The 18,609-nt window shown below is 30.8% G+C and overlaps 2 protein-coding genes across 2 annotated transcripts; both read left to right on the forward strand.

Annotated features, from left to right (window-relative positions):
* Positions 1 to 62: 62 nt before the first annotated feature.
* EMB2795 (condensin complex subunit) lies at positions 63 to 7,114 on the forward strand. The gene is made up of 13 exons (XM_011048927.1): positions 63 to 469; positions 567 to 668; positions 743 to 860; positions 1,041 to 1,111; positions 1,192 to 1,252; positions 1,346 to 1,546; positions 1,655 to 1,950; positions 2,061 to 2,205; positions 2,302 to 2,552; positions 2,651 to 2,681; positions 3,871 to 4,010; positions 4,194 to 4,304; positions 6,693 to 7,114. Exons 1-13 carry the CDS (start codon positions 221 to 223, stop codon positions 6,882 to 6,884), a joined length of 1,968 nt encoding a protein of 655 aa, XP_011047229.1. The 5' UTR covers positions 63 to 220; the 3' UTR covers positions 6,885 to 7,114.
* A 7,375-nt stretch (positions 7,115 to 14,489) lies between these two features.
* HPL1 (hydroperoxide lyase 1) lies at positions 14,490 to 17,845 on the forward strand. The gene is made up of 3 exons (XM_011048968.1): positions 14,490 to 15,305; positions 16,797 to 16,949; positions 17,074 to 17,845. The coding sequence occupies exons 1-3, from the start codon at positions 14,777 to 14,779 to the stop codon at positions 17,718 to 17,720; spliced, it is 1,329 nt and encodes a 442-aa protein (XP_011047270.1). The 5' UTR covers positions 14,490 to 14,776; the 3' UTR covers positions 17,721 to 17,845.
* Positions 17,846 to 18,609: the final 764 nt, after the last annotated feature.

Below are 18,609 nucleotides of genomic sequence, written 5' to 3' on the forward strand. Positions count from 1 at the left end.
ATATTCTAAGTAAAAAAATACTTTAAAAAGACTAACTTTCAACCATGCGAGACTGACGACACCGTAACTTCCCTGCCTCCCCCTCCTCGAACCGGACCCAATTCAAAACACTAAATTGGAGGGAAAAACCCAAACTTAAATTTTTCAGCCTGTTTTTGTTTAAAAAATTAATCTATTAATCAATCGGTTAGCGCTGAATTTGAAAGGCAAAGGAAAAAAAATGGGAGAAATTCTAAGCCCTAAGCAAAGACTCCCCAGGATTCAATCCCCAACTTCCCCTTTCTTCTTAGGCTCCAACGACGACAACCTCGAGCGGGCTCAGGCACGCGCTGCACGCGCCGCCGCTATCCGCCGCAAGACCATCGCCGCTCAATCTCAACCATCGCCTCTCCAAGATCCAGATCCCTGCCTCGACAAGCAGCAGATCCTCGATCTCTTCCATAATTGCATAAAACTCGCCAGCGAGAATGTCCGGTTCTCTCCTCCTCTTTTTTCTTATCTGTTTCTCTAAAAACTATTGAGATTCTTAATGTAATTATTGTTTTGTTTTTGGTGTTTTGGAGCAGAAAATAAATCAAAAGAACACATGGGAATTGAATTTGATTGACCATCTCACCGAGATCATCAAGGTCGAAGAAGAAAGTGATACTGAGACCAATTTCCAAAAGGTAAAACATCAATTTCCTTTTTCCTTTTTATTTTCACGCAAAATTGATAGCATTGAATTTGGGAATTTGTGCAGGCGAGTTGTACCCTAGAAGCTGGTGTTAAAATCTACTCATTAAGGGTAGATTCTGTGCATTCAGAGGCGTATAAGGTGCTTGGTGGGATTAATAGAGCTGGTCTTGAAGATGAACCAGGTTGGGTTTCTTAACCCACTCCGTTACTTGAAATCAAAATTAGACATGTTAGTTTCCTACATTTTAGTGTTACTATGTTGTGAATTACAATTAGAAAAAGCTGTGTTATTAATGTTGCTGCATAATTCATGATCCTTTTATGTTTGTTGATCTCATTGATGTTGTGTTATTCGAATGAAGGTACTGTGGATGGTGTTAATGCTGACAATGGACAAGAGGAAAGCCATTCGAAAAAAGAGACTGAGAAAAAAGTTGGTAGTTTCCTGATTTACAGACTTATACTGATTGATTAGATGAACAAGTAGAAACTTACAGAAGACATTACGTGCAGATATCACCTTTGTCAACATTGGAGCCGTCTTTTGAAGCTCTTAATGTAAAGAAGTTTGATGGTGAGTGATCACACATGAAATGTTATACCTCTGTTTTTAGGGTGGGAGTTAAAAAAAATTTTATGTTGGAAATGGGTTTCATTTTCTTTTCAGTTGCATTTGCTGTGGATCCTTTGTATCATCAGACATCTGCACAATTCGATGAAGGTGGAGCCAAGGGTCTTTTATTGAACAATCTTGGAGTGTATGGTGGATGTCGAGTGCTTTTTGATTCACAAGAAGTACCGGGGAAGTGCACATCATGTGAAAATCAGCGTGAAGGGCTAGATATGGTTGAGCTTTCTTTCGCTAGAGGTGCGGTGTTTGCTTTTAGATGCTGTTTCTGGTTGCTGTTTTCTCTTGCATTCAACATTCAAATACTTGTTCGAGTCAGTAAGCGCCAATTTCTCATTTGCTTTCCAGATTACATTGAACAAATGGTACTGAACATGCTGACAAAGAATGAAATTTCACCAACTCTTGGGATTATAGTCGATCAATTTGATGAAGACAACAAAAGGCCATTAAATATTTTTCCATCTCACCAGACGTTCGGTGACCAATTTCATGAAGATGATAGAACTTATAATAATGAAGTTGAGTTCGATGGTGAAACACATGAGAATTGTGGACCCTGGAATGTAGATCAAGATGACCAAAGAAGTGTGATTGATGAGGACCTCATTGGTGCAGATACAACTTTTCCAAGTTATCATGAGGTTTAAGCTATACACTAACGGGAGTGTTTTTCCCATCTATCTTTGATTTTTCTGTTCATTACTTTAAAAAATAAAAGAAGTTGCTGACAAGTTGCGATCAATTCTTGTAGGAAAGAGAGCCACATTTGTTCGACAACCCAGATATGGATGACAGATTTGACAAAGTTGATTGGCCATTGTTTTTGAGTTTGGGATTTACATCAAAACGAAATGATTGGGCAGGTCCTGATCATTGGAAGTATCAGAAAGTTAAAGGTAAAACTTTTGCGCCAGTGTATGTGATATCATCAGCATTTTGCACTACTAGTCCATTTCATGAATTGTAATTTGGAAGCTATTCTATGGGCGCAGAGGATCCTTCTACTACAGAAGAAGGATCACCAGTAATAACTAAGAGACCAAAGACCAAGAAGAAAGCAGAACTTGATATTGATTTCACAAAAGCCTTGGATGAAGAAATGCCTGATGTCTTCGCTCCTCCCAAAAATGCGAAGTCATTACTTCTACCTGCAAATAGACCACAGTGTAATACAACACTGCCAGAAGATTGCCATTATCAGCCTGAGGATCTTGCTAAGTTGTTTCTTCTACCTCATATAATGGTAATGCTTGTTACAGAACTTTGGGATTGTTGGCTAATTCTATCGAGACATTATTTAGATATTTTTTTTTGTTAATGAAAGACTTGTTGTGGCTGCAGTGCATTGGGAAGAGAAGAAAAAACTTTTCAGGTAATTATTTTTTCAAGACATACTACAAAATTTTCTTGAATATTCCAGCAGTTCCCATAATTTTATTTATATTTTTCTTCCTGTTGCTTTGAAAGTTCAACAATTTCTGCATATCTTGCCTTGTCAGTTGCATAATACTGTAATTGAATGCAATAAATCTCCAGTACTCATCGCTGCATGTTTTAATGAATTTGTACGTCTTTTGAACTAATCCATTCCTTAAATGTTTCATAGCTGTAATTATCTTTATAATTATAATTGGATCTTGGTTCAGAAGCTTGGTGTGAATTATTCTTTTCTTTTCTTTTGACTTGACCCAGTCATTTTAATAACCATTTGATCAAATCTCAAATTGTAGAAAATTTTCTTGTTTCTCATTACTAGAAAAGTGCATTCATGTTCTGCTTCTGCATTAACAAGACTCATGGAAGTATCTGTTTTCTAGTCATCTCTTAATTTTAAGGGAAAAGCCCCGTATTTAGTTATCAAGTTTAATTGAAACCAAAATGATCTAACTTGTAGAAAAGGCATGGAAAAACTAGAATATTAAGCAGTGAGTAGAATACTTAAATATGTAATGAGACATAGTAAGTGACAGAGAGCCTTACTGCCACCGTTTACTGAGTTGAGTTCCACTTCTTTGCTGCTCGAATTTGTCATTAAAATAAAATAAAAAATCAAAGAAGAATAAAAAAAGAATCATGCTATTTTACCTCTCATGAATCATTCTCTTTTCTGCTTTTTCTGAGCTAGATATAAAGAGGAAAACATACGAGAAAGTATTGAAAATGTGAAGGCCAAGCTTCTAACTTTTAGAAGGCTACAGTTACGTAATATGGAACATAAACTCGAGTCAACTAAAAGCAACTCATCTTGCTCAGATTATCCCCTTTAATATTTCGGATAGGTTTCATTCGCTGCTTTCTAGCAGAGATATGCTTGTTTATCCCATTTTCTACATAGCATGAGGAATCTCTTATTATAGCTTTCATCAGAATGTATGGTGCAATCGAAAATTTCACTCAGCCCTTCCAACTAATTATTGGATGTTATTATGATAACAATCGTTTCATTCCTTGCAAACTTCATCTAGCTCCACGAAATAATGTAACAGTCTATCTATTATATGAAATGTCTGCATTCACAATAAAGCATGTCTACAGTTTCCAATTCTGGTTATATATTTTAGATGAAACGAGGCAACAGGCAGATGATTGTGGACCACTGCCATCATGGGATCGTGAAAGTGCCTTTGCTGGCCAATTTGATGATGGAGATGCCTACAGTGACGTGGAAGACCCCAACACACTCGTTTCCCAGCCTCGCCAGGTTGGTCTATAATCTCGTTCTAGAGTATGTTTGATTTAGCACTTGTTTTCATACATCATTTACGAGTCTGAAATTAAACAGTAAATTTAGCATATGGTCAATATGCCACTTCAAGTGCTAGTCAAATGCTGGAAAAGGTCAAGTCATGTTCTTATTTTCGTTTCCTATATGTAAACAATCCAGGTAAATAAAATCGAAGTCCACTATGACAAGGCTTCTAAGCAAGTTGATGTCCAGACACTAAAGGAAACTCTTTGGCACCACATACAAGAATCTCCACAAATGCCTGTCCAGGTGTGCTTAAACTTTCACCATTTTTTTGTCTTGATTTTTTGAAATAGAAGCTAGAGGAGGACTCAATCCTAGGTAACTTGTATGTTTTCCAAAGGTTGAATCAGCGAAGATGGAACCACTGTATAGAATTGCTATTCCTATTTTATAGTGTTCGCTGCTGTTTCCTGCCACGAAGGACTTTCAATTGAACCTTACAAGCAGTCATAAGATCTTGAAAGTTGAGTTAGCTCAGTTTTTTGGGGAAGAAAACGTCTAGAGAGCAGCTTTTCCCTTTCTGGATATGAAGTTCTCATTGCTATCACCAACATTAATTTTACCGAAATATAGAAAAAAAAGTACTTCACATAAAAAAAAAAACTGAAAATGTAGTTCTGAAATAATAGGGTAAAAAAAGAGAGATGTCACCCTTTTGTGTTTAGATTAAAAATTCGTCAATAAGATGTCTAAGTCTTGTCCAAGTCTTCAGAGCTTGATTAAACTCTATAAGTATGCATAAAGAAGGTTAGCTTATGCCAAGGATACCCATGCCCTCTCTCTTTCTTTGGCTGTGAACTAAAAAATATTCCAGATGGTTCACATGACGTATGTTGTTTATTGATAACGTGGGGTCTATTGAACTAATGCTGGGAAAAACCAAAGTCAGTTATGGAAAATTATCCTAGAATGCAAGGGTTCGAGGCTAAGTGAAAAATAACAATTTGAAAAATGAAAGTAAAAAAAAAAAATTAGTAATCAAAAGAATTTGTATAAAATTTAATAAGAATTTGAAAAATGAAAGTAAAAAAAAAAAAATAGTAATCAAAAGAATTTGCATAAAATTTAATAAGAAAAAAAATTGAAGGATGAAATTATAAAAAATTTAAGATTTAAAAATTATCTTAAATAAGAAAAATAAGAATAAAACAAATGAAAATCAAATCTGTCATAAAGAAATTGAAGGAGAATGAAGTAAAAAATGGTTTATAATTTTTTTTCAAATAATATAAATAATAATAATACAATAAAATTTAAAGAAAAAAAAATTTAAAAGGTTGTTTTGAAAATTTAGAGTATTAGTTGTGAAAATTAAGGATAAGAGAAGAGGAGAAAAGAAAAGAAAAAATCTGCTTGCTCTACATTAAAGGTTAGTGAACCATTCGTGCCATCTAGGGATAGAGAGGTTGTTGATAAGATTCAAATAATGTTTTGGAAGCCATTGTGTGGCCATTGAATGTCCTTTCACATGTTGCCTGGATAATACGGAAACATCTCACATGCTGCTTTATGCAATATATACATTACAAGTTTTGTTTTTTAAGTAATATTTTATATATATTAAAATATTAAATTGTTTCTCATTTAACTTGGTTATAATAGAAAAAACTAAGACGAAAACAAGAAAAAGCCCTTATATTCCATCTAAATAAATTAGTTATTTTATTGTACTTTAAAAAATAAATTAAAAAAAATCTAGATACCAGTCAAATAAATTTTACTTTTAAAGATTATTTTGCTATATAAAAAGATCAAGTTATCCCTTATTAATTTAATAATAATGAATGAACTGATGAAGAAAATCATATTAACTCTAATAACAACAAGTTTATTGATTTTTTAAAAGGAAAAATTAGCCATTTCACTTATCCAACTCAAGTCTTGGTGTAAGACTCCGCAATAGCCATTTCACTTATCCAACTCAAGTCTAGGTGTAAGACTCAGCAATCATGGGTTTTTTTTTTTTTTTTTAATAAAGCCTGCATACTTTAAGTAGCCGTCCTCTATCGTCTCTTTGGTTAGACAAGCATCATCATTTGAAGTAACGGTAACTAGGTAAAGAATGCTAAGGTAGATGTATCAAATGCAATAATCATATCAGAAATAAAAACGTTCGTCACTTAAGGAGGGGGTGGCACTCGTTTGAGGATTGATTGAGGGATTTTAATTTGGAATTATTTTGTCATGTATCATTTTAACCTATGGATGCCGTATTGCGGGAGAGTGGTTGGATTGGCATGGTAGGAGCAGAAAAGGGGGGAGAGGTAGCAAAAAGATGAGTTAACTAAAGTATTTACAAAGGATTGACTATCCTAACAACTTTTACGAAGTTTTCCTAGAATGAAGAAGATTTGTGTCAGTGATCCAACTAGTTTGGAACTGACCACAGAGCTGGGTTGATTATGCAATTTACACATTTTCGGGTCATAGCATGTATCAGTCAAATAAATATTTAGTCAATAGCATTCTAATCTCTTGGCCTTTCAATCTACTCTTGTCATTGTATGATATTGAAGGCCATGCGAAAAATTCTGTATCCACCAGGTTCCAAGTGACCTTTAGCTTGTCGATTCTATATTGTGGTGCTATTGCTGGTAACCTTCATGGAAATGATGTCTTTTGATATCTCTGCAGGATCAAGAAGAGGCAGTGTCTTTCAGGGATCTCTTGGCTAGTTTTCCTAGTGATTGCAGAGCTGCTGCAACTATTCAGGAGATTTCTCCTCATTTGTGTTTCATATGCCTATTACATTTGGCTAATGAACATGGTTTGAGCATCCGAGGTTGTGCCAGCTTAAATGATCTCAGCATACATTTTCCTCAATGACGGCATGAACTGGTCTGAGCTTCAATCAGATATCCTCTTTTTGTATTTTGTGATTAAAATTGTGTCAATGGTGGTGCATGCCCTCTACCAGAATGTACATCTTTGAATACTCTTTGGTCTGTTTGTAGTGTAACGCCCACAAGCAGAAATGTTCTTGCCTATCATTTATTTATGGATTCTGTCTTTTTTTTCATTGATGAGAGATTTTTTAACTGTTAGAGTTTGAATTCTATTTTGTGTTTAGTATTGTGTTGAAAGGTGTTTTTTAAAAGTATTTTTAAATTTAAAATCTATGAAAATAATATCTTTTTAGATTCTTTTTTAATATTATATATCAAAATCATAAAAATATATCTAAAAAAATCAATTTAATATTTTTTTAGATAAAAATTATTTTGAAAAACACAAGCTAACACAATATCAAAATATATAATATCATTATTAAAAATTCTTGTTGTCTAGTGCCCAATTATATTGCAAGAGGTTGTTAATTTAATGTAGTGGTGATATAATAATTATAATAAATTAGTTTCTGTGCATATAAAAAAATATATAGGGAATGTGATTTCCTTGTTGTCATATGAACAATTCATAGTGAAGTCACATTAATTACCGTCCTAAAAAAAATTATTTGTCTTAAAATAAGAAGTATTTTTGTTTTTTCTATAATTTAATGAACAATAAAATATCCATAAAGCTTTCCTTTTTAAAAATGTTAACATTGTTGATTAGGAGTATTTAAAGCTCTATTTTGTTTCATGAAAAGTATTTTTTTAGAAATTATTTTTTAAATTTTTTTTATATTTACTTGTTATTAGAAAAATTGTTAATTGAAAAATATTTTTTAGTCAAAGAAAAATTTAATTTAATTTTTTGAAAAGTGTTTTCTTTTTATTTTGAGTGAGAAAAATTTAATTTAATTTTTTGAAAAGTCTTTTCTTTTTATTTTGAGTGAAAATAATTTTCAAAAATTATAAAAATTTTAAAAATATCATATTATTTGCTGATAATATCAAATTTAAGTGTTAAATTTTTTATTTCTATATATTTTATTTTGAATTCTTTTTTATTTTTATTCCTTAGAATTTGATTTCATTTGATTTTTATATTAACTTTTATTCTTTTTTTTTTTATAATTTTTATTTGCTTTTTTCTTATCATTTTTTTAATTGAAACTTTTTATCTATCAAATTTGATCGTTATTCTTTTGATTGTTAATTATTTTATTTCAAATAATTTATGACATTGTAATTATTGTTATTTTAATTTCATCATCTTTTAATTTTTTTTATCTATTAGATTTCATTCCCATTATTTTGATTGTTATTTATTTTATTTGAGATAATTTATGAAATTATATGTTTTTCAATTTTATTTTCATTTAACCTTTTAATTTGTAAGATTTGATCCTTATTATTTTAATAAATTTGAAAAAAATAAAATATTAAGAACTTATTTTTCAGGTTATTTTTCATGACATAACCAAACATTGACAAATATTTTACTTTTCAGGAATTCATTTTCTAAGAAAACCACTTTTCAAAAGAAAACTACTTTCTAACAAACAAATAAGGCCTAAGTTATTTTCTTTTTATACATAGTAAAATTATAAATATGCTTTTGGATCTAAGAAATTTAAGTAATTGCAATCAGGACTATTAAGATCTTTTAGCTTTAATTATTTAGTTTATTGTTGGTTTGCTCGACGATAATAATATAATTTAACATTTAATTAGTATTTTTTAATTTAAAAAGTTGTCAACGTGTGTTGTACATGCACTAATGTGTAGAAGTTGTTATGCATTTTAAGTGATGCAAGTGGCAACTCTCGAAAGTAAAAAATATACTTCTGTTGTTTTTTTTTTCATCTTTTCTTCCATTTGAGTGGCACATGTCATAATATGATGGTCGATTTATCACTGGTGATCCTTTCTTTCCCCCCCTCATTTCTTTTTCACGTGTCATTATATGATGATCGGTTTATCACTAGTAATTTATAAATCTGTTGGATTTAGCTAAATGCTTAGCCAAAATACATGTGGGTTTGGTAAGATGTCAGACTCTATTATCTTAAGCTCAATTATATATTGAGTCTAAGCATATTAGGGGCTAGAAATGTATCAAGACCCATCAATCTTGGGTTTAGAATTATTCCAGATCCAAACATATAATCGATGATCTTTACTGACCTTATGTTGAGTTACGAGGCTAAGAGTTTAAGCTAATTATTTCTATACACCTCTCTAAATGTATGAAAGTATTCTAAAAGCTAATATATTTCAATCAATATAAATGTTATGAAATGAATCATCAACAATAATATTGTGTATGAAATATGGTACAAAAATCCTTTATAGCTCTACTGTTTTTCTATCAACACTAATAATGTGAGAAAGATAATTCTTATCAACATTAAAATTTATGTAAAAGATTTCTTCCTTGTTAAGATTTTCAAGAGAAAAGGACTTTCGGTCCCTTAAGAAAAATAACATGGTTCGTAGTACAAAGATTGTAAATACGCTTTAAACCATAAAAGTGAAGGATTCATAAGATTTATTTTTTTGTTATGTATTCTCAAAGTATTTACCATAAAAGATTAAGAACAAATATCTTATTTTTATAATTGAAAGTATGTTGAGTTACGAGGCTAAGAGTTTAAACTAATTATTTCTATACATCTCTAAGTGTACTAAGTGTATGAAAGTATTCTAAAAGCTAATATATTTCAATCAATATAAATGTTATGAAATGAATCATCAACAATAATATTGTGTATGAAATATGGTACAAAAATCCTTTATAGCTCTACTGTTTTTCTATCAACACTAATAATGTGAGAAAGATAATTCTTATCAACATTAAAATTTATGTAAAAGATTTCTTCCTTATTAAGATTTTCGAGAGAAAAGGACTTTCGATCCCTTAAGAAAAATAACATGGTTCGTAGTACAAAGATTATAAATACACTCCCACATAAGTGAAGGATTCATAAGATTTATTTTTTTGTCATGTATTCTCGAAGTATCTTTTATGAACAAACATCTTATTTTTAGAGTTGAATGCTTATTTCTTTATTTATTATAATTCCTTACTATAAAATCATTTCTAAAACCTATATAAAAAAAACTACTCGGTGGAATTAAAACTTCAATCACCAATCCTCAATCTTTCTAGTTCTAAAAATTAAATATGATTCCCTATCCAGACACTCAAATTTTATTCACGTGCATGTTGAACATTAGGTTTCTAGGAGACCATCACATGACATGGATTGATAACCCTGATTGAAACAATGATCACCACACGTTTTAAGTTGTTTTGGTGCTACCTAAATATTTCCACGACACGTATTCAAATAGAGACAAAAGACAAATATGGTACCCCGCTAGTTCGCATTCTGTCAAAGCCTAGAATTATAGTTGCCTTCTATTACTGTTTGTTTGAATATTGGCCCCCTCAGCCTCACATCCTCGTGAGTCGCATGGAGGCATTCACGGTCATAGCCATGGACCCCGCAGAGCAATTTCAAACCATGGTGCGGTCAGGCTAATGTTTTACTTGTAGTGAAGTGTCATCTTAGCGAAGCTGCCTTCATATATTTTTAATGATAAAAACATTTAATTTCTCATTAATGCACCCTGCATGATACGGATAATCTATTTAAAATTCAACTAAAAATACCGATTTTCATCTATAAAAGCTAAGAATATTTTCACTATTAAAATAAAATAATATCAGAAAAAAGATGCAACTTCTATTGGAATGCAATGTTGAACCCTCAAACTTATCTTGAGATAGTTTTTTAAAAATTATTTAATTTAAATTGATATTTAAAATAATTTAAAAATACTAAAAAAAATCATCAAACTTGATATGCATTTAAAAAAATATTATATACATGTGCCTTTACAAACTATCAAATTTAATATTTAATTGGAAGTATAATAGATAAGTGATTTGCGTTATATCACGGGCCACACCAAATTTTTTCAAATGCTAAAAGGGAACATTCAGGTAATAATAATTTGAGACAAACTAAGTTAAATTAACTAAAACATGATTTAGGTTATGAGACCAAAAGATCTAGTAGAGAGAAAATAGAAAAGAAAATGTAAAGTTCAAGTCTAATAGCATAATATCAAAAAAGAAAAAAAAATATAACATTGAATAAGAAAACTTGAGTCAACTTATGGTAACTTGACAAACCTATAACCCGTGATATGAAATCAAGATAAAATTTTTTTTTAAAAAAAGAACCTAGTAAAAAAACATAAAGTTTAATAAAAAAATATGTCAAAAAAATTCCAAGCCAAGTTGGGTTAAGTTTACCAACTTGCTCTCAGAATAACCAAATAGAAAGAAAAGTGAAATTTTTTTGACAAAGCTCAAGAGAAAATGATTTAATATAAAATGATAAAATTAAATACATAAAAAAATGAGAAAAAAAATTGAGTCAGCTCGGGTTAACTTGACCAACTTTTCACCCGCGACATGAGATTGGAATAAAAAAATAGATTTTCAAAAGAAAGACTTAGTAAAAATGACCAAAGTTGAATAAAAAAACATTGAGAAAAGAAATGCAAGTTAACTTAGGTTAACTTGACTAACATGCACTGGATATAACCCAATAAAAGAAAAATAAAAAAAATTACATAGCTCAAGGACCAATAATTTAACACAAAGAATTAAATTGTAAAAAAAAAATAATTTCTTAAAAAAAATCGAGAAATTTTTTTTTGAAGCAATCATAGTTAACTTGATTAACCTATTGCATGGGATATAAGATCGTGATAGCTCAACAAAAAAAATGTAACAAACAATGAATCTAAAGGTGTAATAATCAAATATCAAATAACGAATTTAAAAAAAAAATTATTTTTCAATAAAGGATTGTCCTGTTAGAAGGCAACCATGAAAAAATAACAAGGTAAAATATTTAACCATAAAACAATTTAAAACCCAAACAATGCATATCAAATATGGTATAAAAACAAAATAAAAGAAAATAATTATGGGCTAAATTGAAAAAAAACTAAGAAAAAGATTAAAAAATAATTAAAAAAATAAAGGATCAAAATTAGATAAAAAATAAAAAAAATTAAATATTGAGGAATAAAAACATAATTAAAAATGACTGGAGTTAACCTGATCCAACCTTCAAAACTTATGACATGAATTATGTGGCTAAATCACAACATAAAAGAAAAATCCAAAAAATAACAATATAAAATTCACAGCCAACCAAAATAATTAGAGCAAAACTTGAAATAAATAAATAAAAAAATTTAAAAATATAAATTTGAAAAGAGAGAGAACAAAATTTGACAAAAAAAAAGGTAAAACCAAATCATAAAAGATGAATTTGAAAAATAATTTTAATTAAAAAAAGGACACGAACAACTAAAGATATCAATAAAAAAAATGAGGATCATATCAGATATAAAAATTAAATGTCAATGGATGAAATTGAAGGACAAATTAATTCAACAAAGGATGCAAGATCAAAAACATCAAAATTAAAAGAATGATAATCAAATCTAATATTAAAAATAAATTTAAAATGATAAAATTAAAAAAAAAATTAACTCAATAAATTATTGAATACTAAATACATTTCAATTAAAAGAATAAAAACTAAATTTAATATAAAAATCAAGTGTTAGTGATAAAATTAAAAAATAAAATTAACTTCGTAAGATGAAATACATTGTAATAAAAAAAACAAAGACTTAATTTAACACAACAAATAAATGGTTAGACTTTTTTGTTTTTTTGCAACGGTCAACATATGTTCTAAGAGGGGAGAGAGGAAAGAGGAAGCGAGGGGAAAACTTGTGACCGGAGCTCCGTTATGTGTCGGATACAACCCCGCGCCTAACCATCATAATTGAGATAATGAGACGCTATGCACCATCAAAGAGCACTTGTGGAGCCTACTTGTTGGCGTAATGCCTAGTACACATCAACTATATATTAAATGATTCAATTACCCTTTAACCCACACGAGAATTATAGAAAAAAACATGTAGCAAAATACCTGAAGTGCACTTGTATCCATAGTTAAAGAAAGATTATTTCTGAGGGGCATTTAAGTAATTTAGTTGGAAAACAAAAAAGAAAAGCCGCTGGAACTAAAAGGAAAAAAATTGTTTTGCTGAGGGTTATTTAGTAATTATATTATGGATAAAAATATAAAAACACTAATTAACTCCCTTCTCTAAAGTGATTATTAAGAGGTTTATTAAAAATGCCTTTCTGCTCCTAAATCCTAGCCTGTCTAGTAAAAGTAAAATCTGATTTTTTTTCAGCGTGGGGTATAAAATAATACAATAATTCTGGACATCTCCCCCCACATGTGTACCATGTTCTTGGAAGGCATCCATTGTCTCCGGACTATTATTTTTCATGCCGATGTCGTTTTCTTTTGCCAAGGTACCTATGTCCTGGCAACAACCACAACTCATGGACAGAAATCAACACCATCCCTCCTCTTTTTCTTACAATATTACTAGTGGGGAGGACCACATTCTAATTAATGCTGCAAAACTATTAATTCTTGCGGTGAGAATATCACTTTATTCATGGTAATTGAAATTACACTCTAGAGTAATTAATTCAAGAAAAAAATAATTATGATTACATATTTTTTTTTAATTTTATATAATTATACTTACATTATTAGCTTGATGATAAAAAATATTTTTTACCTGAAAATATATTAAAATAAATTTTTTATTTTTAATTTTAATACATTAAAACTATTTATAAATATAAAAATATAATTAATTAAAAATCAAATAAAATTTAATAGGATGATTGATCACAACGCTAAACATAATAGTATGTGATTTTTAAAAATGTTTTTAAAAACATAATAGTATGTGATTTTTAAAAATATTTTTAAATCAGAAATGTATTAAAATAATAATTTTTTTAATATTTTTTTTATTTTTAATATTAATATATTAAAATTATTATAAAATAATTAAAAATACATTGATTTGTTTTTTTTTAAATAAAACATAATTTAAAAAACAATCATTTACTAAAACTACAAAGCACACCTAACTAAGATAATTAGGATTTTATAGATGTGAATTAAAGTTTGGGCTCGTATCTTATCACTCAGCACGTTTTACATATTCTTCTTCACCCTTCGGAGTGGGGACACCGACCAGAGTGACATACCATACATGTTTGTAATTTTTTAATACAGATGCTTAGGGATTTCTTTATATATATATATATAAAACACGTGGAAGTATAGAAAACGAACCCATCAAATCATTTCGGTTGTGAATTGTTTTTGTTTTTTTTTTTAAATTATATATTTTATATATTTTATTAATTTTAAATTAACAATTTTTAGTGTTTTTAAATTATTTTAATATATTAATATTAAAAATAATTTTTTAAAATAAAAAAATATTAATATATATTTTAATAAAAAATTATTTAAAATATAATCACAATCACCCCACCGCGTAACCAATAAGAAAATAATACTACTAAATAAAGATTTGTATGTGGAACTAATTAAATAAATAAGTTGAGCAAAATTTAATAATATCATACTTTGCCATTATCAGAGTGAACAGACAAGATTTGAAAAGAGTTATAAAGAAAAAAACAAATTGTCTTATCCATGTTTTTGCTCTTCCACAAGCATCATTTATTGATCGGCAACGTTACAACCCCCCTAACTCTCATCACCGGCACATCTCCATCTCCGTCTCCATCACCGATATTACACGCTTCCACATCCACCAAGAAGATTCAGTGTCCTGCTTTGCTCTCTCTATATATCTTACTGTAGTCATCAAATCACACACAAACAATTAGTTGATATTTTTAGACATCATCCTCACTTCATCACCACACCCACTACATCCATGGCCATGGGCACGATGATGACCTGCCGAATGATGAGCATATCTCCAGGCATGCCGTCATCATCACCTCCTACTCAGTCTCCAGCACCCGCTTCCCTGCCACTCCGTACAATCCCTGGATCATACGGCTGGCCTTTGTTAGGACCCATCTCAGACAGGCTAGACTACTTCTGGTTCCAGGGTCCTGATACCTTCTTCAAGAAACGCATTGACAAGTACAAGTCCACTGTGTTCCGCACAAATGTGCCTCCAACATTTCCTTTCTTTGCTGGGGTCAATCCGAACGTTGTAGCAGTTCTTGATACCAAGTCCTTTGCTTATCTTTTTGACATGGATATTGTGGAGAAGAAGAACATCCTTGTCGGTGAGTTCATGCCTAGTGTAAAGTTCACTGGGAATATCAGGACTTGTGCTTATCTTGATACCTCTGAGCCACAACATACTCAGGTATATAATTTACAATCCTCAACTGTATATATATCTCCATTGTTATCCCCCTTTTTTTTAATTTTTCTGTTTTACTTTTGCTGTGTTTAATCTGCAACTATCTATATATTTGCCCATTTCTCCTTTCTCTCTCTCTCTCTCTCTCTCTTTTAAGAACTGTACTTTTTAATTGGTCCTAACAGTTTGAAGAAATCAAAATTGACTGAGAAAACTGATGGCAAGAAAGGTACTTTCTTTCCTGTGAGAGGTTGCGTTTTCGAATCACCATGTAAAATCCTCTTTATTAAAGAAATGGCCTTTTTCAGAACTCTTTTTCTGAAATTAGAATGGAAAGGCAATCCTAATGACCGTTCAAAGAATTTGAGAAAAAAGATTGAGGAAAAAAGAGAGGCAAATACTTCACTGTTGTGCGCACCCTACTTCTTTAGTACAGAGTAGAATAGAATGATCTTCCCTTGTTATTATCAGTATCTTCTTCTTTTACTACTAATTTGTTCTCTCTAAAAAGAGAATTAGGAGCTGCCTTTTAGGTGGTGAAGTCGAACCCTGTCAACAAGCGCAAAAAAAGATCAAGTCCCTAGGATTCAAGCTGATTTTTCTATTTTGAAATTGCTTTTTTTCATGAGATGAAAAACTTCATAGACCAAGGAGATTTATTTTTAAAGTTAAAGGTGTTGAAAATATTTAGAAAAGAATTCAAAATGAAGTGCTAAAGATATGTGATATGAGTTATCCCACGTTACAATCCATAGTTTGAATGGTAGAGCAAGAAAATGGCTTTGATAAGATCAATTATTGACTTTCTAGATATTTTATAAGAGATAAGAAGAGTTCAAGTCACCATTCATTTGGAAGTTGTTCGACTCCAACACTGTCGACCAGCTGACATTTCGAAATCTTCGTTGCTGGCCCTCTTGCTTTGTTGTCCGATCTATGCTAAACTTCTCTCTTTTAGCTCTTTAGGCAACTCCCTTGCGGTATAGAACAAATACAAAATTATGAAATGAACCGTTACCGTAAAAGAAAAAAAGGTGCTGGTGTTACTAACATTTTACCTAATCAGATTCATGTTCTCATCTGGGGTCATCAAAATTTTTTTTCCTTCTCAATATCAGTGATAGATTAACGAAAGACCGCAGTTTTTTTTTTTTTTTTAAAAAAAAACCATGAGACTATCTTGGCTTTCAGTAGTCTCAAATATCTGGATTTTTACCAGTTTATTGTACGTGTTACTTATGTGTACAGTAGTCGGGTTTGACTTCTAGTATGGCACTTCCGATCCCACATGATTGTATCAGTTTGAAACAGAGAGAGTTCCCATGGCATCATGGAATCTGGTGGGTGTGAATGCTAGTTGGCAAATATTAGAACTCAGGTTGGTCCTGAAAATGATATTTCATGTAATGCCATGGATTTGGAAGTGCCAGTAAATGTTCGATCATAATCCGCCAACCACATTTTTGAGATGGTAAAAATGGATGCCAATTGCCAGTTTCCTTGTTTGAGAGATGTCAGTTTCATGAATAAGATCCGCTGCAAAAACATGATTGAAACTGGTAAGTTATTATCTAAGCATTGGACAAGTGGCTTGCTCTCCAGCTCCTTCCCACCGTCAAAATTGGTATCCTGCAACCTTTGGAGGAAATTTTCCTACACTCTTTCTCCTACCCTTTTTTCCTTGTTAGTGGAGACTACAACAAGTTATACCAGTTCATAACAAATGAAGGTAAACTTAAATTCAACATCAGTTCAAATTTGCATCTTTCATAATCATGATTCATTGATTTATTCAGAGTTGACGATGTTTTTGTGATCGGACTAATGTTATAGTGCATGGAATTTGTATGTAGCTAAAGAATTGTTACGCTATGCCGAGACTGAATTCGGACTGAATCAAGAAGAAACCATCCATAACCTGCTATTCATTCTAGGATTCAATGCCTTTGGAGGGTTTTCTATATTTCTACCCGGTCTGATAAGCAGAATAGTAAGTGACACCGCATTACAAGAAAAACTGCGCGATGAAGTCAGACAAAATGCTGGTCCAAGTTTATCTTTCGAGTCAGTGATGAAAATGCCACTGGTTCAATCAGTTGTTTATGAAACGCTTCGACTCAGCCCACCTGTTCCCCTTCAATTTGCAAGAGCTAGGAAAGACTTTCAACTGAGCTCGCACGACTCAGTTTTTGACATAAAAAAAGGCGAGCTGCTATGTGGGTATCAACCCTTGGTGATGAGAGACGCAGAAGTTTTTGATGATCCAGAGAGTTTTAGAGCAGACAGGTTTATGGGTGAGGAAGGGAGAGAATTACTGAATTACTTGTACTGGTCAAATGGGCCGCAGACGGGGTCACCAAGTGAGTCGAATAAACAATGTGCAGCCAAGGATTATGTGACCCTCACTGGTTCTATGATGGTGGCTTACTTGTTTAAGAGGTATGATTCTATTACAGGAGACTCTGCTTCAATCACAGCTGTTGAAAAGGCTGTTAAGTGACGATGATTGTGTCATTATATGTTATTATAAATAAATTTGTGTTTTTAAGTTTATGGCTGATAAGAATTTTTTGAGTTGTGCTTTGATTTTTTGGTGGGAAAGGGACTGGTTGGACACAGATTCCATTTCACATCTTTCACAATTTCTTTTTGTTTCTCTCCGTTCTCTTTCGTGACCACACATGACAAGCTCTCTCTTCCATGAATCAAGACGTGTTTCGGCTAACATTTGACTTTTCTGGTGGTTGTGGAGGTGTTCAGTGACCCCTCACATCTATGGTCCCAGACAAAAACAGTTCTGCAGATCCAAAGGACAATAATTGTTCTGCATATAATTTTCCTATTTGAACTTTCAAATAAAAAACAAACTATTTATTTTGTACTTTTAGTTTTTAAAAAATTATATAAAAAATAGTTTAATTCATCATCAACAGTTTCAACCGAACCTTAATCTTGGTAGGGATATTGTGATAGCTGTGACTATAGTTTGAAAAAAAAACAATTTTAGAAAATTTTTTTTAATTAAAATTAGTTTGAAAAAATATATTTTTAATTAAAATTATGGTTGAAATTAAAATTGAATTAAAAATAATTTAATATGTTTGATTAAAATAATATTTTTTAAATTAAGGTTATAAAATAATTAAAAATTATACATATTAATATTAATAGTTTTTAATTTAAATATTGTAAATTTAATTACTGTATGAAATAAATAATATTGATATCTAATATTTTTTATTATTCCATTAAATTATATATAATTTTATCATCTACGAAATTTATCCAACAAGAACTATATTTTTCATGGTTTCTTAAGCGCGTAATAATAAAAATTAATTTTTTTTGTTATATTATCAAATAATCTCCTTCTAATTTTTTTAAATAAA

Source organism: Populus euphratica, unplaced genomic scaffold (genome assembly GCF_000495115.2).
Source record: "Populus euphratica unplaced genomic scaffold, PopEup_1.0 scaffold128.1, whole genome shotgun sequence".
NCBI classification, from domain to species: Eukaryota; Viridiplantae; Streptophyta; class Magnoliopsida; order Malpighiales; family Salicaceae; genus Populus; species Populus euphratica.